Source organism: Rhynchophorus ferrugineus, unplaced genomic scaffold (assembly GCF_030347505.1).
Source record: "Rhynchophorus ferrugineus isolate W39M unplaced genomic scaffold, kcgeb_rfMv2 rfM4, whole genome shotgun sequence".
Lineage (NCBI taxonomy): Eukaryota > Metazoa > Arthropoda > Insecta > Coleoptera > Curculionidae > Rhynchophorus > Rhynchophorus ferrugineus.
Genome location: NW_027472583.1, coordinates 10781652 through 10806148, shown reverse-complemented (window position 1 = coordinate 10806148; position 24497 = coordinate 10781652). Strand labels below are relative to the sequence as shown.

The window sequence follows — 24497 nt, the reverse complement described above, 5'->3', positions numbered from 1 at the left end:
CTCAGTTTCAATTTAGGGCCATTCAAAATCATTTTGTGGATTTTTTAAATGTTTTCCTCGGTAACAACCTATTTTCGGCGTCCACTGTTTTCACCGTTTTCGGTGCTCATTTCACTACATCTAAACTTACCATACCAATCCTTGATGGTTGATTTTCCTGAGACAGGCATCAAGCCAAGTTTTTGATTCATGTGTATTTTTTCCCTTAAAAAGCAATATTTTATCAACACGCGATATTCCTTTTTATCCATATTTTTCATAATAACAAACGTTGCTTCACTTAAAATCCTATAATTCACAAACTAAAGATCCGACATCTGTCAAATTTATACACGCATCTTTTGAGGGTTAGAGCTAACTAAGAACATATGGATTTAATTCTAGTAGTGCCATTTATGTGTCAGGCCGGAGACTGTTCAATTGACCGTTTGTATCAATAGATGTCTCTCTATTGCAAAATAGAATTAAAATTATAATCGAACGAGGAGAGCAAATAATAATTCTTTATGATTTAATAATATTAATGTATCCAATTTTACAAAAAGGTTTTAAAATAACTTCTTAAGAAAAAATAATATGACCAATTTTTTTGGCAGTTTTTCGGTACCGCTTATCTTCAGTCATACTTGTTCTATGATGATGCTACATAGAGATAGATTTTATTTCCGGAAATTGTGATGGATGTTTAGTGAATGTGAGTATCAGTACGTATTTACATGTTTCCAAAATTTCAATGTTAAAAGTGGCCAATGAAAAAATTGATTGCCAAATTCGCATTGGTGCCAAGAAACATGATAGGTTGTTTGTTAATGGTTTAGTAGAATTAAAAAAAAATTGTTATAAGTTTCTGGTATACTAATATATATGGATGGCTCCACATAAATTGAGGGAGATTGGTTGGGAATTGTTTACGCCGTTACCATATAACCCAGATGTTGCTCTGTCCTACTAAAAGTCTTTCAGGATATAAAACTCTCTTAATGGTGTACTTGTGTCTTGAAGTTAGCGAAAAAGCGAAATACCAGACCTAGTAAGAGTCAAAAATATTGAGAGATAATTTTTTTAGATAGCATTACTTTTAAATCTTTTACATACTGCACATATCAAATATCTTCTGGATATACGACTAGATTTAAACAGATTTACTCAAGAATAAACAGTTCCAAATATAGTAAAAGATATACCAGAAATTCTATTCAATTCACCTATGATTTTTTGTTAATGTTAAGTCCTGTAAATGAGAGATTTCTTATCAGTGCTTGATTCAGAATTTTTCCAAATAGACAGATTGTGGCTGCAGTTGACAGTAAATATATCTCATACTTTTACAGCAGTCTAAGAAGTCATAACACTTAAATAAGTTATTTATTATAGCCAAACGATGAATGACCGTCGAGTTTTATTGTGAATGGAACTTTAGCTAGACTACTCATGTTACTTCTATACATTATCTCGTTAGTACCATAAAATACTAATAGTTCTTCCATCTTTCTAGGTGTCATGGTGGAGAAATCAAACATTGATCACCGATGAAACTCAGTATTTTCCTGAACGTGCCAAATCTCAAAGTATACTAAAAATCGAAAAACTAACAAGGTAATCAGATCTATTTAATATGGGAACGATTTTGCGATCAAAATTATATATTCTAGGTCCCACTTACTTGCCGTTTACAGTTGCGAGGCAAATAACAGCAAGCGTCAGCCTCCCTTGGTGGTACGGGTGGCCATCGACATGTACCTGAGGCCTCTAGAGGTCGATCTCATTGGGAACAACCCGCAGTTCAGCGCTGGAAAGAAGTACAACATTACGTGCAAATCTAGAGGATCCAGGCCTCCGGCAGTGATATCTTGGTGGAAGGTAGGTACAAGTTTATTCAAAAATTTTAAAGATGAAGGTCCGTATATACTCAATGCTTGTTTTAATTGAAGAGTGTTTAAAATTATAGAATATTAGTATATCATAGCTTATTTAATATTAAAAAAATTGTATTATCTGCGATTTTCCCGTATTTTAAGTTTACAACATTAAAAACAAGTTTAAAACGTTTATTGCTACATAATCGAAAAACTCCTATTTGTCGTTAATTCCATATGAACGAAAGTTACGAAATCTTAATATAAGATTAAAGTAAATGTGAAAAGGCTCTACAGCTGATCTCTTTCTGATCTTTTTTTAATAAATTAAAGTTTTTGTATTACGTAAAGCAAGAATTTGTTCTCGTTGGAAAACAATTTCAAATAGTTGCCTAAGGAACATATATAAAATTCAAATTTCATTAAATTGTGTAAGTACCATAATAATTAAAAATAATTTCAGATGTCTAGTTGAAAGCTGCTACTATATAAAATGTCTGTATATTGAGGACGTGAATTATTCCTGATTATCTCGAGATATAATAAAATCGTGTTATTTTTGTACAGATTTTTGATGCATCTTTGCTAGGATATACCAGCAGCTCTTACCTGTGATATTATAATCACAGAGTAATAGGAAGATAACTCGATAGCTCTGTATAAAATATTTTTTGTGAAGGCATCTGAATGGATCTTATACTAAACTAAGCACAATTACGATTTATTGAAAAATAAAATAATTTAGTTTCTAAAAAAAATTAATTGATATTCAAAAAAACATTAAAAAAATGTTTAATGTCTCACATTTTAATTTTTGTTTTATTTTGGAGTCTCTTAGAGAACTAGAGTTTATTAGGACTGGAGCGACTGCTTAACGTGGTCTTCGAACTACGGTCCTCTTCATTAAGCCTACCGACTGGGGAGTGAAAAATATGCCATGCCTCGGTAGGATTCGAACCCGCTACATTGCAACAATATTCTTCCTATTATTTGCTATTTTCATATATTGAAAACAACCTTAAGTCAATATATTGATAGATATACTTATGTAAAATAGATTTGTTTATGTTTTAATTCTTGATATTAATTGATGATACTTAAAAATATAAATATAAATAAAAATATATGTCTAACGAACTATAATTGCAACTACTCAAATATTAAATGGTTTTTTGTTGAAAATCTACATATAGATTCATGAAAACCTTCAATGTAATTTTAAGATAACTCCATCAGCATACTTTGCTATTATATTAATATGTAATAATATGTAGTAATATATCGAATACCATTGCTTATTTATCGATAATTAGATGAAAAATTGTTTAACTTTCAATTAACAAATAAATATTTGACATTTTGATATTATTATTTGATAAATAACAAATTATTTGAGATAATTAACTTCATCTATTCACTTTTTAAATATAGCCCATAATTTCTTACAAAGAAAATGATGCCTTCTTTGTTTAGTTTTTCAAGATGCATATACGCAACACATTGTAGATTGAGGATGTGTTCTAATCAACTAATTTTGTCACAAAAATATTGAAAAATATACTATTATTGTAGTCTGTTATGCATGCAAAAGAATGGTGTTGAAAATTGACAAAGAACCGCGCTATTGAAATGAAATATCCTTTCGGATCCGACATAATGGAACAAATAAACAAATAAAAAGGCTCTAAGGGACAATTACAATACAATCCGAATTGGAATGTATGTATATTCATAGTTGTTTATGATATTTTTCTTTCGGTTTGACAGATTCCATCACTTCGCGATTATAAACCAGTACGGTGTTGATATAAAGGGGACGGGGACAGGCACAAAGTGTATATATAAAATAATATATGAATAAACAAAATAAATAACACAAACATGGAGGACTAGTAGTAATAAATAGTGTTTACACAATTTAAAAATGGACACAAAGATTTTTACACACTGGACACAGTAAAGAGTAGCCATTTTTTCAAATAATATTTTGCAGTGTAATTGTTCCATTGTATTCAATGCAAAGATTTGAGTATCGCAAAGAGTTCAGCGGTCGATATTGAACCCTGTTAATGGATATTGTAACGGAACGTCCAGGTGTCCATCACAAATGCACTGCCAAACCCACAGCGAGATTCAGAGCCATTTGTACATATGAGTTTTCAGCCAGTGTAAGAGTGGAAAAGTTCCCAGAACCTGGATCGAATAAGATAAGACAATGTTTTCAATGATAAATATAATTTTAAATAATAATTAATTAATATAATTTTCAATAATTGAAAGATGTGTTTATGAAGGGGCTAGTGAAGGTTCAACGAGGAAAATAGGGGAAGTGGATAGAGAGGGGATGCAATAAGCCAATTCTAGCCCTGGAAGAAAGATCAGCAATTATATGAGAGTTGGAGTAGTTAGGGATTAGATCGCCCAGGCCGGTGGATGACTCCAAGTGAAGTTCAGATTTAAGGATTATGAAGGGCAAGCCGAATACACAACACAATGAACTTCAGTGAAAGAAAGTTCCTACGATCAAAAAGGTGGCGTGAATGTAAGACTGCACAAGCTAAGTACAGGGGTGGATCAGAAAAGACCCAGCGATATTCTAAGTGCAGTATTTTGAATAGCATCAAGGGACTTGGGGTAAGTTCGAGCAGCAGAGCGGCCAACAAGAGGGAGCCATAGTCAAGCTTGAAAAGAATTATAGAGGAATATATTTTAAATATGGTTTCCTAGTCTGTACCTGTGTATGGCTCTGGAGCGGCGAGTTTTAAGATCATTGAAGTGATGCTTCCAGGACATCCAGCTGTCGAAAATAACTCCCGGGTGGTGAGAGGGGGAAACGACCTGGGTACAGTTATGCCTCAAGAAAGATAAGGAATTCGGTGGAGGAGGACCAGGAATATATACGGTATAGAGCTCCTTGAAGGAGCTTTTCTTCAAAGTTTAGTGACTTGACCGAACAATAAATAAGCACGTCGGTAAAAAATCAATGAGTGAGCTTTGATCCGAAAAATTTGGTTATTGAATCAAGGGCAATTAAAAATAAAATGGGACTTAGATTTGAACTAGAGACCTAAAGAAGTCCAGTCGATAGCAGGTAGGTGGAGGAGAGAAAACCTTCCGAACTGACTTGAAAGTATCTGTTGCTAAGAACATTTTTGACAAAGTCCAGGATAGTCAGGCATTTACTCTTCTTACATAACGGGTTCATGATAGAATGAGACTAGGAGGATGGAGAGGAATCAAGTGACCAAATCTGATTAAAAATGTCCAGCATGAGGGTAATACCTCGGGAAGCAAGATTCTTTATCAGAGGGAAAGAAATGTTGTACGGTCCAGGATGATTATAATATGATATAAAAAACAATAATTAAATAATAAATCGAAATAAAATGAAATTACGGTGCTGTATAAAGAACATTTAATCTGTTGAAGCTGGGCTGTCGATCGTTTAATTAGATTTTGAGCGAATTCTCCCTAATGCCGAAATTTCGATAGTCGACATAAGGGTTTATACGCGTTATAATTTATTTGTTTACGTCGAATAATCTAACAAATCTGCTTCATTGCAAATTTGTTCGTCGTGCATAAATCATCTCGACAGGTTAGGAACTAGCAGCGGAATTATATGAACTATCGTTTGGGGGCGACTCTCTGACGAATACATTGATTAGAAGGGAATTATCGGAAGCTGATTCATATTCAATCGCGCCGAATACATCCTTCCAGTTATTGTATAATTTTGTATAATAGTTTCGTGCTCAATTTTATCGATAATCGAAGATTAATTTATCAGAATCATTTAAAATAAATTATGTACCTAATAGTTATTTTAATAATTACATAGAAATAAACAAAAACCTCATTTAACTTATCTACTATACGTATTTTATATTCTACTATATACACTTTAATTACCAGTTTAGCTTAATAACTACCTAAACCTTTTTATATATTTACAATATTATTTTAACTACTACCAACTGACCACTTTAAACTCGGTGAGCTTTTGCAATAATATAAATATACTCAGCTGGTTTCGAAATGGCCTCCTCCCGCGGCAATAGGCAGGATTAAACTTGACTTGATATTTTCGGTCTTCTGGCGACAATCGGTCCCATTCTCGATGGAGGGATTGTTTCAGCGACTCCAAACTTTCGTTGTGTATAATATAGGGCCTGCCTTTTATAATGAACCGCATACTGTGTTCTATTTTATTGAAATTCATCGAGTAGGGAAGCCATTTTGCTGACGTGGTGGAGTCTAGAAAATGGGTCGGAGTGGAGTCCTATTGAAACGACCAATTGGCATTGACGAAGTGCTACTGAACCCATGCAAATACCACAGCTTCGATAATATCGCGACGATACACTTCTTGATTGATTTTGACCCCTTGATCGACAAAAACGAGAGCGTTCTTGCTTCTCGCGCAAATTCGGCCCCAGACCGTGACGAACTGAACATTTTGGCGGTGTTCGACAATGGCTGACGTGTCGGTAGCCTTACCGAGTTAGCTCCTGTCATTTTGACGGTTGTGCGCTTGCTCAGCGGTGAACACCTTCATTGTAAGTGAAGACTATGCCCTCCCATCGCTGAGTAACAGCCCAACGCTGATGATGGTAACATCTTTCAAGCTTTACCCGCTTATCCTCATCTGTAAGAACCTTTTTGGAGCTTATATACCTGAGGTTGAGCTCATTTTTATCGATTTCTTGAACCGAGGACTGGTGAAAATAAATTCAAACTCACTCGATCAAATGAGAAGATGCGGCTAAGGAATCCAATTAAGAAAACGTGAATTTTTTGGGGTATAGAAAATTCTATTTATGTAGTGTGACCGATGAATGATGGATCATTTCAAGCTTCTTGGTATCAAAGAAGTTACGGTTACAATGAAAGCAACTTACCCGAAAACCAACTTAGTTTGAAAAGCGCAATATGAAAATTATGCAAAATTTACGATAGAGTCAACATTTAAATACAATATTATTAAAATAAAACTTTTAGTGTCATATTAATGTATCTAAACTAAATCAGTGAGCTCGTGGTAGTATACAGATTAGATGTTATAGAAGCATTTTATAACAAATAAATATATAAACAAATAAACGGTGATCTATTAGAGGTAAAAATAAAATTATATTTGTAAACCCATATATAAGTTCAATAGCGTAATATGGTTCATATGTATAACATATCAATATAAAAATATTAAACACTTTCAGGAGTAGAGGGTACGGTAAATTTTCATCATATATAGTCTTGTATAAAGATCTATAATCTTCCATAATATTGAAAACTTTTCAATATTTATAAGGCTTAGATATTGCTTCAGATTTTTGCCAATATTCAGCTGACCCCTAATTTGACTGGATGAACAGACAAAAGGTCATCGAGCGATGTTTGAAGCACCATGCTCCATCGATTTCAACGTATGAATACTACTTCTAACATTTTCAAAGTAGTGATTTGACATCGAAGACAAAGAGCATTCTAAACGAAACCATCAATGGGGCTATCGACTGCAACTGATGCGCTTGAGTCGATTACTGCGCAAAAAAAATGCGAATACAAGCAAAGGCACTAGAGTGTTATACTTCAGAGTAGAACGCTCGACCATAAGTTACAAAACCAACGATAAGATACTTGGAAACAGTAAAGTGGAAAATGCTATCCCACCTGCCGTAGTGTCCAGACCTGTCTCCTTCTGATTGCTGCTTGTTTCGACATGTTACGAGCTGTGGACTATCTGAGCAACGTTTCATTTAAGATGTTTATAAGTGGGTCGGTTCGTTGATAGCTAATACTCGTTACTATAAATAAAATATATTGTATCAATTTCTTGCAATAAAGCTTCAATTTAGAAAAAAACTTTTAAATCTAATTTGAAGATCGTGAAAAGAACGTGGATTACTTTTTGACACACCTAATATCTTATCTCGTGATAGCTCGAAATCGTCTGAGGAAAAGGAACACTTAACAATTATTAACTCAAAATTCTCATCAACGACACCATTGCAGATAACAACAACGACCTACTTAGGCTCCGCTAGGAGGGTATTATCGCACCATAGGCCCATAACCTACGACTGATAACGTCTCGTATCGTCGCGGATCTCATTTTCGCGAGTGCCGCAAGAGCTCATTAAAAAACTGGATCGGAGTCAGGTGAGAGCAATTAAACTTTAACGGCCGAGGATCCGGCCCGAATACTAAAGAGTCGCCCGGCACTAGGTCAAGGAGATTGTGGCGGAATTAGATTCGCTTTTAGATGGATTTTCGGCTTGTTTCTCCGTTCGCTGCGCCTCAAACTGTTCATTACGACTGTCGTAATTTCGTTTTTTACCTTTTTGGACTTGTGTACTAGAAGAAAATAATAGAATGTTATTCGGGTTTTACATTTAAGCTACGATAAATTGTTGATTAATATATAATAAGTAATAAAGATCTTTAAATCATTATAACATTAAAAACTGAAAAAACAGCATATTGGCCTACAGATACAGATACATTCATGGATTGGAATGGATTTAATGGACTTCTTCATAATGTGACATGTGCATGTAAATTATATAAACGTGAAGCAGGACGTAGAGTCCCGGGATATGAATTCCGGTCAATCCTGCATTTAATGGCGTAACGTAAATAGCTTTGAAATGTACCTAATCTTTGAGAGGGACATGACAGAACCATAATACCTTAAGATAACAAACCACATACTATCCAATACCGTACATAAGATTGACCATAAAGAACTAAGAAGTAACCAAAATTGGAGCAGCTTACTGAGCACCATATAACATCAAAAAAGAACAATATATAAGAACATTTAACCACCTGAAAGAAATATTTATCGTTGGAGATGAATGGAAGACCTCTTCACCAGGTCATTGTTGAGGCAGTAAATACACTGCTCTGAGTGCAAAATCAGAGTACAATGTTACTGTATATATTAATATTTTTCTTTTATAATACTAAATAGTAAAATGAATATAAATGCAGTTTAACAGCTTGTTGCTGTTAACTCTAAAAATATTGCTCATGCTAATGACTCAGCTAATGAGCACCGAAAACGGTGAACGCAGTGGACGCCCCAAAGAGGTTGTTACCGACGAAAACATTTTAAATATCCATAAAATGATTTTGAATGATCGTAATCTGAAATTAAATTATATAGCCGACACTCTAAAGATATCAACTGAACTTGTACGTCATATCATTTACGAATATTTGGGTATGAGAAAGCTCTGTGAAAAATGGGTGCCGCGCGAGCTCACTTTTAACCAAAAACAACAACGAGTTGGATGAAACCATCCATCATTTCACTCCGAAGTCCAATCGACTCATCTGAGTGGACTGCACACGATGAACCCGCTCCAAAACGTGGGAAAACGCAACAGTCGGCTGGCAAGATTATGGCATCTGTAGTTTGGGATGCGCATAGAATAATTTTCATTGACTACCTTAAAAAAGAAGGAACCAACCACAGCGACTCTTACATACCGTTTTGGACCGTTCAAAGGATGAAGTCGCCGAAAAGCGGGCACTTTTGAAGAAAAAGAAAATGCCGCTTCACCAAGACAATGCACCATGTCACAAGTCAGTGAAAACGATGGCAAAAATCCATTAATTGGGCTTAGAATTGCTACTTCATCCACCGTATTCTCTAGATTTGGCCCCCACCGAATAGTTCATGTTCTCAGACCTCAAAAGAATGCTCGCTGGGGAGAAATTTTCGTCGAATGAAGAGGTGATCGCCGAAACTGAGGCCTGTTTTTTAAGCAATGGACAAATTGTCGCTATAATCAGTGCCTCACTCTTGAAGGGTATTATGTTGAATAAAAAAACTAATTTTGCCAAAAAAAGGATTTGATGAATATTGGCTACCATCTGGTAATAAAGCTAATTATCAAAATACACTAAGCAATGAGCAATGAAGAAAGTTATCTGCAAAATATTTTAACCTTAACAGGAAACAATTAATATTAAATAAGATATTGAAAATTCCTAAGATATCTCTTTACTACTGTTATCGGAATCTAATAAAAATGTTAAAATGGTTTACTGAAAAAGTTACTAAAAATAATTACCGTCTTCTTTCAAATCAATACTAGGGACTAGGAATTAAATATAGTTCTATATAGGTCCAAAAAATTTCTAGTTTCTGTAAATATTTTAAAAGGTATAGTTCACCTAATGAACATATCGAAGTAATATATTTTACTTTCAGTGGAGAACATATTACCTTTCACGCTTAGTTCTTATTTCCTTCGGGACAGTGGTTCAATGTAAAGTCATTTTGATCACTTATTTCTCCTTAGTTTGTCCTGTTACTACTTATCTTTCTGGATAAAACAAGTTTCAACAACATTCTCCCAAAAACATTTACCATATCTGCAAAATCGTTAGTATTTTCTCTCTCCTTTTACATTTTAACGAATGTTCATGTACATTCGAAACAAATTACACATATACCTATATACATAAATCTTTCACAATATGCAATAGATTTCCTACGTATGTATGTTATGTTATCGTATGTTAATTATATATTCACCTTTAGTTGTTTCCACTCTCATCACTTGGAACTTCTTCAGAACGGAAGAACCGCCTTGGAACTTATCAGCATCGAATTATAATCGCATATTTAGAAAGTTTCATTCAAGTTTTTTCTCAATATTCTTGATCATGTTTATACTCAATCCTGATTTCAACATGAAGAACAATATTTTTAATATTATATTGCTTGAGTGGCCATTGGCTACATTAGCCCCATTCTAAAATATCTATGTCCTATCCAAATATACAAATTGAAGTAATAAGTAACATACTTCTTGGTTTTATTGTATGCTATTAAAAATGGTGTTATGATATAAGCAATGTTTGGAAGTTCCATTGAACCTCTTTGCGGATTTTATTTACACCATTTAAATCCTATATTACCCAAAAATATATGAAATGGTCCAGCAAAGACCCTATATCTCTCAAAGATCGGCATATTTCTGAGATTTATATTTTTATTATCTTTTCAGCTTCACAGCTTTCTTTGAAATATTTGTATCAAATTTTTGGACGATTTTTTTCGGTCAATCCAATATTATATTTTTAATTTCTTGAGAGATTTCACTGACCTAATAATATTCAATGCTGTTGTAATACACACAAAAATATTATCAATAAAAACCGTAGAAATTTAATATCTAACAGTAAACATGTCTTTCTAACGTATTTTACTGGCAAGAGGGAGCCTCCTTTACCAGGTTCCTGTTAGAAGTAACTGACAAGAGACGCAATATGTTATGGCTTCGGCATCTAAGTAATAATCAGCAGCCATTGCCATTTATCAAAATAAGCAAAGCGTTAAAACAAGGATTTGCCAGTTTATAATCTGTAGTTATTATATTTGATATTTTAAATAAATTTGTAGACATTTTAAAACCGAACGACTTTTGCAGGCTGGTGCGGTTATATATTCAAACATATCCGACAGCATTTTGTCTTTTTTAATTAGTATAAAATGTGAAGGAAAATATTGTCTGATTGATAAAACGAATTTACATATTGCTGTGGGCAATATATTATACATCTTGATGGCGTAAATTCACTATTGTTTTGAATAGAATAAAGCTATATATTTAACGAACATTTAAAATAGTACCAAAATGCACTAAATTTTTGAAATTAAATACCGATTTTAAATATTTATTGAAAATAACTAAAACTTTCAAACTTGGTTATAGTATGGCTTCATTGAATCAATATTTCTAAAGATATGCGACCTTAATAGGAATAATTGAAATTATTTTCCACAGACCTGTACATAAAAGCTTTTAAAATTAAATGGTCTACCAACAAGAACTGCATTTGAAAAGATCAATCAGGCGCAACACCACAAGCGCAATTACACAAGTGGGCGCTGTAATAGTCGCTCCCTTATCTGACTGGTAGACGGTCTATCGAAATCAGTCTCCTAGCATCGCATAATTTGCCTGTCAACGTTCCTAGGAAAAGCGATTTCCTGAGGAAAGCAAACCGCCTCCGCTAAAATCCACGATCCGTCTCCCTTTCGAAGTCGTTCTAGTGCAATTAATGTATATTAACTTCTCTTCTCGGACGGTTCTGTCGTTCTTGAGCGCGATATTAAATCATATTTTCGGAAGATTATTTGCTGTTTGTATCGTTTGATTTTTGGTTGTAAATTTTAATATATATTTTGATGCATTATTAAATTATGTGTTAAATATAATGTATGTCCAAATATATTGTTACAATTATTTTTTATTGCTTACTGCTAGATCAAAAAAACTTCTATTAACCTATCACGTGTCATGAAAATTTTGCTGCTTTGTAATTTTCTGTATTCACTATTGCTGATCTATTTTGAACATATTACTTGTTTTGATCGCTATGCTAAGAGCAGCTAAGGCCTTTGATTGGTTCATTTCGTTTCTACGGTACGTTTCTGTGTACAGCCTGTCACAATTTGTAAAATCGTTTTAGGATCAGACATATTTTCCTTTTCATTTTGTTCTACTTAAAATGTAGAGAAGATTATGTTTGGTCTTTTAAGCGGTTTAGTGATTAAATTATTAGTCATTAGTTAATAAGTATAATATTAGTCGGTACTACAACATAACACTTGGACTGAAATGATCTGGGGCTAACAAAGAAAACCCATTTACAGTGAGCAAATGGGACACCCACATTGAAGAGAGCTGTCTGATAATCAAACGCTCATGCAATATAAAACCAGCATGTTCTTTTATTATTTTTACGATATTGGCTAACTGACGCAACTTTTCGATCATTCAAAACAATTTTGTGGATTTTTTTGATGTTTTCTGGTGTTACCACCTCATTTGGACGTCCACTGCATTCTACATAATCGGTGTCCCTACAACCATGTTTGAAGTCAGCAAACCAACGTTTCATTGTTGCTTCCGATGGAGTGGAGGCCTTATAATTTGCTTCTCATTGCTTCTCTTGAACAGTGTAAAATCAAAACACGAAACAGCTTTCTTAGAAAAGTTAGTACTAATTGAAAATGAATTGAATGCAGTAAAACCAGGGCAATCTATGTGTTAGGTCCGGCACTTTTCAGATCATATATTAAGTATAATGCATCCTCGATCTAGGTGTTTTACGGCTAAATGCACAGATAGTAAAGAAATGCTGCATCGTTTTCTTTTAAAGAAATATCCAGCTGTCTTTAAAATATGGGTTGATAAACTGCATGTTTTATTGTTGTCAATTGGTGTAAGCTAATTCATATTAATAATACTTCAAATAAGTATTTTTTATTTCAAAAAGTAATATTCTTTGAAAAGAAGCCATGTAAACACGAGATATAATTATTTTGGAATCAAATATTTGATAGTTGGAATTTCACTAAAAGATCAACTGCCGATTTGGTTGGCGCAGTGGTAAAGGCGACGAAACATTGCTCCTACTGTTACGATAGTCGCAGTTTCGAATCCTGCTGATGCATGGTCGTATATGTATGTTTTATGAATGACAAAAAATGACTCTTGTCACGCCAGTAACCACGCTGGGTAAAACCGGGTGTGTTCTGATATGACTTCACATAAACCCTAGCTGGTAAAAAGGAGACTCTAAAAGATATAAGAAATATCTCCTGAATACAAAACATTTAGAGAAGATTAACATAGTTTAATATACGAGGAATTTTGATGAGTAGCGCTTCAGTACTTATTCATCAGTTAAAAATTTAATAAGTAGTTCGAACTCCCTGTTCATTTATTTAAAGGAAAATATTTTGATTAAGTGCCCGAATAAATATATTGGCTTAGGTCTACTTAACCAAAATAATTCTTTTTGATATTAGAGTATATCTAGTGATCTATAACATGCAGATATTATATTATAGAGTTAGATCAATTTTTATATTTCATGGATAAATTTATTTTTATAGATTATATTTAATTTTATATTCTGCAGAATTTTATTGCTTTTTTAATGGACAGACTATAATTGCAAAATCATTCGATAAGAATCATTTAATTAATGTTATTCTTGGTACTGTGCACCACTTTAGTTTTTCTACACCAGTCACTTCTAATTTCCTACTCTTCATTTATACTAAAAGACCTTCTCTTTTGGAAATAAGCCAAATCAAAAGATGTTTCTTCATTTCCTACAAATTCTTCTCATGTTTCGACAATGATTACGATACCGTGTTGATAAAACCATATCGATTTTAAGCATCTGGATGACTCTCGGTTGTCGATGCGCTCGTGAACGTTTTGGAAAATTGTCCTCGTAGAAAATTAAGTTTCATCATATATGATTAGTTTGCACGTTCTCTGATAAAATTACTTTATACTCTATGTATAAATAAAGATGCAGATGATGTGTGAACTCCGGTCATATCAAAGCAAATATTAATAAAGCAATAATTAAACTTTACTATAAATTATATAGGTCGTCGCGTTTTTTTCCCTTAAATAATTTTTTTCTGATGTAGAAGTTAATCTCTTAAACTAAATAGGTTAAATTATTAATGATTTTTGGTGAGAATATATGGCGTTATGGGTGAAGAATGTCCATAGTTTGTAGTTTTAGAATAATTAAATCAAGTTATATCTTTAAAATTATCTTGAAACCATCTTTAACTTCAATTAATGCCTTTCAGAGGCCAATAAAAATTGTAGTTTCAAGGTGCTATATCTGAAATCTATGGTGGTTGCAAGAAGCTGTTTCAATGAGATTCTCAGTATATTTAAAGGTATATTTAATATAGATGCATTAGGCCTTTGTCAAAATGGATGTCATTATCCATAATTAAATTCGAATAGTTTTCTGAAACTCTCTAGTTACAGATTAATGTTAAACATATTAGACTTGACAATGTAGACCACCCTTAAGTCTCATAATGGTAAAATTACAAATTAATTAAAATTTTTGGTAGAAAATCTGACTTAATATGTCTCAGAACTTTGATACAAATTGCCTAAAATCAATTTATAATTCTCTCTGAGAATATAATTTCGAATGTCCATGAATGAACATTTTAGTACTTATATCCCATAAATCATTGGCTTATTATTATGGTAACCCTTTTTAGTTCGCCTCAATCCTTTTAAGGTTTCTAGTGTCGGAAAATTTGGGAGTATTTATTAAATTACGTCGCAATCCCGTATGGCCCGACGTAGTCCATATATCATGACTTAGTATCTTGATAGTGTGTATAATAAATATTTAATTCAATTCGAGCTCTGGTATTAAATTCGACATTAAAAATTAGAAATATATTCAGATATGTTATTCTGATGTTGTGGCATGTAAATGTGAGTTTTTCTGTTAGAATATTCGAGAAAAAGTATTATCAATTGCAAGCGGCGGTTTGATAGTTTTCAGGATGTTCGTGAATTCGAACCTTCGATGGTACGGAGCCAATTTTGTGACTCCTTCGAATGAAGTGTGTGCAATTATCAGTAAAAAAAACTAGTTACTCAACATGAACATTTTCATAACAGAATATATAATATCCTATGTCTAATTGACCTATACGTCAGGTCATCACATAACACATACAGATCCTACCAGATACAGAAATACTGAGCATTATCTACAGTACCAGCATATTATGGACACGAAGTACAAAATTTTTCATGGCTTTTATCAGCAATAAGATCATTTTTTCGAAGTATTTGTTCGTTGGTTGACGAAAACATTTGTTGGTTTGACGAAGCTCTTAATATAACTGGCATATTGCTGCCAAACCCTGCCATATTCCAAGATCGTAATGCGACCATATAAAAAGGTTCAGTCTTAGTCTAAGGAACATCAGAACATCATTAAACCTCTCCTCTGGCCTGCACAATAGCCAAACTAATTGAGGAGTCGATTTTTATTTCCGACATCGTAGAAGTAATGTGTCAACATTATTATACATTACTATTCTATTATACATGAGACATATAGAATCTATTCCGCGTGGCTCTTTTAAAATGAAACAGAACCACATCGTCTTAATTATTAACCATATATCATGAACATGAACATTTTCATAACAGAATATATAATATCCTATGTCTAATTGACCTATACGTCAGGTCATCACATAACACATACAGATCCTACCAGATACAGAAATACTGAGCATTATCTACAGTACCAGCATATTATGGACACGAAGTACAAAATTTTTCATGGCTTTTATCAGCAATAAGATCATTTTTTCGAAGTATTTGTTCGTTGGTTGACGAAAACATTTGTTGGTTTGACGAAGCTCTTAATATAACTAGCATATTGCTGCCAAACCCTATCATATCCAAGATTGTAATGCGACCATATATAAAAGGTTCAGTCTTAGTTTAAGGAACATCAGAACATCATTAAACCTCTCCTCTGGCCTGCACAATAGCCAAACTAATTGAGGAGCCGATTTTTATTTCCGACATCATAGAAGTAATGTGTCAACATTATTATACATTACTATTCTATTATACATGAGACATATAGAATCTATTCCGCGTGGCTCTTTTAAAATGAAACAGAACCACATCGTCTTAATTATTACCATATATCATGACTTAGTATTTTGTTAGTGTGTATAATAAATATTTAATTCAATACGAGCTCTGGTATTAAATTCGACATTAAAAATTAGAAATATATTCAAATATGTTATACTGATGTTGTGGCATGTAAATGTGAGTTTTTCTGTTAGAATATTCGAGAAAAAGTATTATCAATTGCAAGCGGCGGTTTGATAGATTTCAGGATGTTCGTGAATTCGAACCTTCGAAGGTACGGAGCCAATTTTGTGACTCCTTCGAATGAAGTGTGTGCAATTATCAGTAAAAAAAACTAGTTACTCATCATGAACATTCTCATAACAGAATATATAATATCATATGTTTAATTGACCTATACGTCAGGTCATCACATAACATATACAGATCCTACCAGATACAGAAATACTGAGCATTATCTACAGTACTAGCATATTATGGACACGAAATACAAAATTTTTCATGGCTTTTTATCAGCAGTAAGAACATTTTTTCGAAGTATTTGTTCGTTGGTTGACTAAAACATTTGTTGGTTTGACGAAGCTCTTAATATAACTAGCATATTGCTGCCAAACTCTGTCATATTCCAAGATCGTAATGCGACCATATATAAAAGGTTCAGTCTTAGTCTAAGGAACATCAGAACATCATTAAACCTCTCCTCTGGCCTGCACAATATCCAAACTAATTGAGGAGTCGATTTTTATTTCCGACATCATAGAAGTAATGTGTCAACATTATTATACATTACTATTCTATTATACATGAGGCATATAGAATCTATTCCGCGTGGCTATTTTAAAATGAAACAGAACCACATCGTCTTAATTATTAAATATTATGTATATGTCAGGTGTTCATGTTATTTGGCTATTTCCTAAATATCCTGCGATGTAAAGGCATAACAAAGTATAATAGCCAAATGCTTAAAATTAAATACCATGGAGTAATAGGCTCTTCTGAAAAGATTTGCTCTGCCCAACATCCAGATGGGGTTAAATCGGTTATTCAATTAATTTGGCTGGCGATTTGATAAAGTTTGGCACATGACTACCCTGACGTCACGTTTAATTGACCACAAAAATTATATAAGAAACAAATTAATTTCTGAAATAAATTTATTATATAAAATTCAATGAATGAAATAAATATATTTTGTAAAACTGCAAATTATGTATAAAATATTAATAAAGTATAAAAATAAATATATCTATAAAACGTAAATATCATCATAAACGAAGAACTTTGGAACAAATCAAAACTATCTCTTCTGTTTTTTTTTCCTTTTTTTATATTTGGTTAGGGCAATCAATTTAATAGGATTTACTACAGTTCTGGCTTACTGTTTTCTTATGCTGAAGGTAAGCTTTGAGTATTTCTCTGTTAAAATTCTGTTTACATGTTTTACCCAAAATTATATGGTTCATATTATTTTTTAACATTCTATCTGGAAGATCACTAAAGCGTGTACAATTAAAAGGTTTTAAATTTATCTTTTTTTTGCGTGAAATAAAACAAAAAGGTAGCTCAAAGAACTACAGAGAGTATAATAAAACAATTTTCTGGGGCATGTGTTATTGCCTTGCCTCCTTTGTTCATATAGGAACGTCTGCAATTGATGATATAAAGTGAAGCTACTAATTCCTGGTAATACATCCCCCGATAGTAGGGAATTAATCCTCTTCACAATTTCCTAGAGGCAAATGAGATGAAAAACAAATGATTTGAACTTTGGTTAATCCTCTCTTAAAAGTTTTGCATTCAGGAACTATTATTTTAGTGGAATTTCAACTATCAAATAATTGATCCGCCGACTTGGTTGGCGCAGTGGTAAAGGCGACAGGACGGTCCTCCTGCTGCTCCGATAGTCGCAGGTTCGAATCCTGTTAAGGCATGGTCGTACATTTATGTTTGTGATTGTTTAACATTTCTGTGGTTGACCTTAGGCAAGAATACAAAATCCAACAAGGATGTGTTCTGGGATGATTTCTAAGTTGGTCACTCGCCAGTCGGTAGGCTGAATGCCGAAGACCGTAGTTCAAACCCAACGTTAAACTGTAGGTCCAGTCCAGATAAACGCTCCTTGGTAAAAGGAGACTTTAAAATACACAAAAAAAGAAACAAAAAAATAATTAACCCAAGAATAAAACTATATGTCCATTTGTGTAGCTTCTTGACGAAAGGGATTAATTTCTAAAATTAAAAAATAAATATTTGATATTTTATATTATTATAAGTATGAATAACTCTGTCAGTTTGGGATTTTTAACATTATTAACGATTTTTTAGACATCTAAATATTTCCTCGAAATAAAACGATTCTGCATTTATTTTCTATCTGTATATTCGGTTACTTTATAGATCAAGAATTCACATTACTTATTGTACTACCGTCTTATAAATTAATAATTTGGTCTGTAAACAACAAAAAAATCTAATAAAGGCAAAAGGCTAAAGGCAAATCTAAAGCCTTAGGTTAGGCACACTGAAAGTGGCGACCGAAACAAATAAAGAATAAAGACGCTATAGAAACGAAATTAACCAATCGGATACCGAAGGGATTTATAGTATAGCGATTAAAATAAAATATAAGTTAAAAGTAGCGACATCTACATGTTGGACGTCGCGAAACATTTCCCCAATATTTCCTATAAAGTTAAGTTTGTATTTCTCTATAATCAATACTCATAATATTATTGGATTTTCCTTGGAATGTTTTGCTTCTACAAGCATGTGTTACCCAACATGAAAAAGCACATGGAACCAGCTGGACCTTCATCGGTTTAATTGAACTGCTAGTTCAGATTTAAATGTTTATTAACACACGACCAACAGATGTTTTACTCCGGCGCGTTAGTCGATTAACCAGGAATTGTTAGGAAAGCGACACAAATCGAATATCACAACGATAATCGTCAACCCAAGCCGCAGCCAGTGGATTCCCCACTCCGACAATGAGGACATCTCGCGGCGTTTAATTTAAATTATCGCGAATTTAATTCCAAATTGTCGCTCTAATCTGAACCGTTTATTTTATTTCTAAATTCGCATTCTATATTCCGTATATTTCGCCCGGCCTGGGTTTACCAAATATCGGGCTTTTGCCAATATGTACCGTAATAAATTTACGGATAGTATTTATCCAGGATTAAACGTATAGATATAAACTAAATAATATATATTTTTAAACCCATATTTAAATGATGGTTAAACATTAATGGTGTTATATATATTCTGTATAATATATGGATTGGATAAAAACGCTTTTATTGTACTTAAACATAAAAAATAAAGAGTGGTTATATAAGGGATCCACCGAAAGGCTAACGGTACTGTTGTTCTGTTGCAGAGTTTTACCCAAATTTAATTATTTACCAATATCTCAGGCATTTCTTAAGTTCTGGTACTAAAATAAACACCAGAAGTCTACGACTGAGCAGGTGAGCTACTAAAATCTGAATTTGTTGTCCTTAACTGACCTATGTTTATGCCAGGAATTCATTGACTACAAGTGTTGTATTATTCACTTTCAATCCACCTTCCATAACATTATAATTCGAATTGCATTAGTTTTATCCGAACTCCCCTTAAATATGTTAAGAAATATTTCGAATAACTGTGGAACGATTGCCACAACAAAGACAACCTCTATTAATTTCTTAATAAGTAAGTTTCCAGTCAATTGACTGAATTCAATATAGAATAGTCTTATGATCTCATTGAAATTAGGCGCCAGCAATGCCACATGTATAATATGAAAACATAAATATTTAATTTATTTGAGAACTATTTTAAATTAGTAGAAATTAATGACAACTCACTCAATGGACTACAGAAATGACACTGTGGGTTTTACTCTCTATTACTATAAACAAAATACTTAAAATATAAATACTTCTCTCGCCTCCTCTCCAGATACTTATTATTCGATTGTTTATTTCAGATCTATTTCTTACAGTATTCAAATTCGTCTTTCAAAACTTACAAAAACTGGGAATGATTACAAAACAACCACGTGAATGAAATGAATTAAATATACTGAAGATTTTTTACTTATTTGAATGTAATAATAAGAAGTGCTTTTGTATTATCTTTTTATTCTGCTGGTTATAATTGAAGCAACATTAGACAGGTGCAATTTTTTTTATGAGTAAACGATGTTTCCACACTCTTTCCAGTTTGAAGAGAACCATCAAGGAAAATATCAAAATGACCGAATAAACATAAAAAATTAATTTTATATAATATTATGTTTAAGCAAATATCTTTTAATTATCTTCAAGACCCAAAAAGTAAACACAATCCCATCTATTAATAATATCTTATTAATTTATAATTTTGTCACTAATTAGTTAAAGGGAATATTCTGTTATACAGGAAACTAGTTTTGTTTTTTCTTTATTATTAATTTAATATTTTTTATTAAAAATTTAAAACATGAATTAAAAAGCCGAATAAGAAGCAATCGTATTTGATAAAAACATGAACAAAATATGAGAAAGTTATCAAAATGCGATAAGTTCAAAAGAGGAACCTTTGGTGATTAAGGTAAATTTTTACAGTTTTTAAAAGACGTGAAGTATCTGAAATCAGCACTCTGAAACTGTAAAATCAATATGTTGACTTCCATAGCGATAATTTCTGTTCAATGATTTATTTGATTTGAACTTTCATTTGCTTTCATATACTTTCATTCTGCACTACAGTTTTTTATCTTCTAGCGTCGAATTCACCGCCGTTACGCTTTTGAAAGTATTTATGATAACTCCTTTTATTTAAAACAATATTATTCCATACTTCTATAAGCAATAGATGTGGCTCACTTGCAAATTTCTTTGGAATAAAAATGTATTTAGCTGGTTCAAAGCTCGAATAGAGAAGAAAGAAATAAATATTGTTGAAAGCTATTAGTAGATGCCAAATATTGAGAAATAATTTTATGCAACTATTCTGTATTACTTCACTCGCAGCGTCTTCATTTGTTGTACTTAAGAAATCTATTTATATAAATGAAAGAGAATTTAGAACGATTTTATTATTAGTGATAATTCTTAGAAGAGAAAAAGGTTGTAATACGCTCTTTCTTCTTCTAATCATATTCTGGATTATTCTGGAAATAATTTTTATATAATAGAGCTTAATCTGAACTAGTTATTGTTTAAAGTACTTGACTTTAAGTTCAACTCAGGTCTGTGGCTTGGAGTCCATGTTAAACAGTAGGTCCAACGTATATCCATCGTACTCTGTAAAATAAACTCAAAACCAACATTATAAATAATTATAAATAATATAATTATCTAATACAAAGACATGTTAGATATATGTTCTGCAAATCACTTCCGCAGATAGTTCAATCTTGGTTTGAGGGGACTCACCATATCATTGAACATCTCCAACATTATTGGCGGATGTTTTGGTAAAGAATGGGACAACATTTCCTTTAAAACTATTCGAATACTATACTGCGAAGAGAGAGTTCTATTCCGAGAAGAATTTCAGCAATTTTAAAATCAAATGATGGCTCAATAACTGTTTAATGTATATATACATACTGTGCACATGTCAAGAATTCTTAGCATTTTGTCGATTCTCTCTATATATTTAACGCTAATTGATATAATAAGTTTTACGTTATAAGAATGTGCCAAAATTATATTTTTAATTATAAATTTTTAATTTATAATTTTTAATTTACATTTTTAATTTTTATAATATAACAATGGGTATTTTATTATATTATACCTCCATAAATTGCTACTAATCAATTATTAAAAACCTCCACAGAGCGAAAACAAAAGCAGATTAGTGAACATTTAAATTAAATTATAATTACATCAGGCGTAAAACTTTTATCGCAAAACATTTTATAAGCACGAGGGATCGAGAGGAAAAAATCCATTAACTATTAATACGAGAATCCATAAACATCCCGCATATTTGCTTAAAAATAGATCGCCATTAAAGTTAAATGGATCCGAAATGGAGCTAAAAGGGATGTTACCTCATTAAAGCCATTAAAAAAAGACTCCCAAAAAAATTGTATTGTGGCATATCGGCTTTATATTTGATCAGAAAATTAATGAATATTTAATTGGTTATTAACCAACTTTTTCGATGGGTATTTTACCAGACTGTTGAGCGGTGAAAGATAGACAGCGCGAGTATATTTTAAAGGATGACGTTGATTGATTTTTAGGTTGAAGAAAATGTGTAAACGTCTCGTTTATTACTGCTAGACTTAGCTTAATATCAAAAAGGATGTAATCAAATAATTAATTTGACTTTAAACTACTAAATATATTATTTATATTCATTGGTTTAGGTACTTAATATTTTCACTGTTAGTCACTATTTATATGGGACGGGAATAGGGAAAAATACAAATAGTTAAGCTGCGAATATATTTTTATTATTTTTCAAAGTACTCGCCACGATTAAGCATTTATGAAGCATTTGTTCCATTCCGAACGAGATATCTTCAAAACATGATTTTTGAATGCTTCAATAGCTTCTTCGGGCGATGAAAATCGTTGACCACGCAGTTTATTCTTCACGGATGAGAACAAAAAGAAGTCATTGGGGGCCAAATCAGAGCTGTACGGCAGATGACCCATCAATTCGATATTTTGATTGCCCAAATGGTCTGTTGTTTGTGCCGATATGTGAGAGCTCACATTGTCATGATGAATAACAATCCGACGTCTCTCGTTTGTTTTCTTTATTTTACTGAAGACTTGTGACAAAGAAATGGTTGTGTACCAATCAGAATTTACTGTTCTACAATCCTCTATAAGCACTGTTGCAATACTCTTCCGGATATATTAGTCATCTTCAGGTAGTATGAAAGAACAAGTTAAGTTTAAAGCATTCAGGCTAAATCGAATATTTAATAAATATGAGAGTGGCAATTTACAATCAATCTAGACTTATTTTACAATTCTTTTTCAATTTCTTCCTCTTTGATATTTCCAGATTAACCAGCGTTACGTGGTAGCCCAAGTTATTATTACCATTTTTTGTTAAAAAGAGAACAATAATTGGTTTTTAATTAAAATGCGATTAAAATATCCCCTTCAGTAACGGAAATGGCTCAACATAACCAAACATTTCCATTCCCAAAATAAAACAACAATTAATTTGCATCCACACGGGCAAAGGAACTTTTTGTCTCTGTCGCACGACGTCGCGGCTATTGAACTGGACAGAAAAACCGCCAAATCAAACTCGATTTTCATCGGGAAATTTTCCCGATCAAAGAGCCGCCTGTTATTCGGCGTCGAGGTCTCCCTTTTCCATCTGGATTTTTCACTTTTTTCGCCTAAGTTTTTTTTTCCGGCTCACGCTATTCGAATGTCGGAAAAATGGCAGAATCTTTTTCCAATAAACGTTTTTCCTGAGCGGATGTTTTTCTTTTTGTTCGCCGTCGAGAATGTTAAATTAAGTCAGTTTCGATATCAGTCGAATAAAATCTTTAACATATAAATATGTAATGAATATAATTAGGTTTACTAGTGAACGAATTTAATTATGTATGCTTCATAATATAGAAAAATAAATAACTTGAGAAGATACAGTAAATATTAAACATGGAACATTGTAACAAAATATTGTAAGTACAGTTATTTTCAGAAAAACGTTAGAGTATCGAATTTATATTATCTCCTCTCTATATTAGTTGGCTTAGCGAAAACATTGCCTCCCTCTTTAAGTAAAACGAGGACACTTGAAGGCATGAATTATGGCACCGTTAAAGCTTATATCCAGAAAGGCATGACTAGGGGCTATCCGACGCAGTGCTCCAACTCTTATACGGAAGATTATTCGTCGTTTCGGTTGTATGCGATTGTTGATGCGAATTTATAAAACCTGGCAACGTTGTACCGCAAAATGTCGACAGACAATTTTAAATCGGAAGACATATCTCTTAATTTTACATTTGAAGAGATACGAAAACGGAAATAGAGTGAGTGTATTAAAATATTACTAAACGAAGTTAATTAATGTTAAGCACTGTTATTTATGATATATTTTTTCTGTTATATTCAATTTTATCCGTATTGTTAGACCTATTAAAGAGTTATAACAAGTTTAGTTAGAATTCAATTAAGAA

General features: G+C 32.6%; 1 protein-coding gene across 1 annotated transcript in view; it reads left to right on the top strand.

Moving 5' to 3' along the window:
- Positions 1-24497, top strand: part of LOC143196071 (nephrin) — a 568267-nt gene that overhangs the window by 339742 nt on the left and 204028 nt on the right. The window contains exons 4-5 of the mRNA XM_076403661.1: positions 1496-1596; positions 1653-1860. Of these exons, the coding sequence (XP_076259776.1) occupies positions 1496-1596; positions 1653-1860 (309 nt within the window). The remainder of the gene's footprint in view (positions 1-1495; positions 1597-1652; positions 1861-24497) is intronic.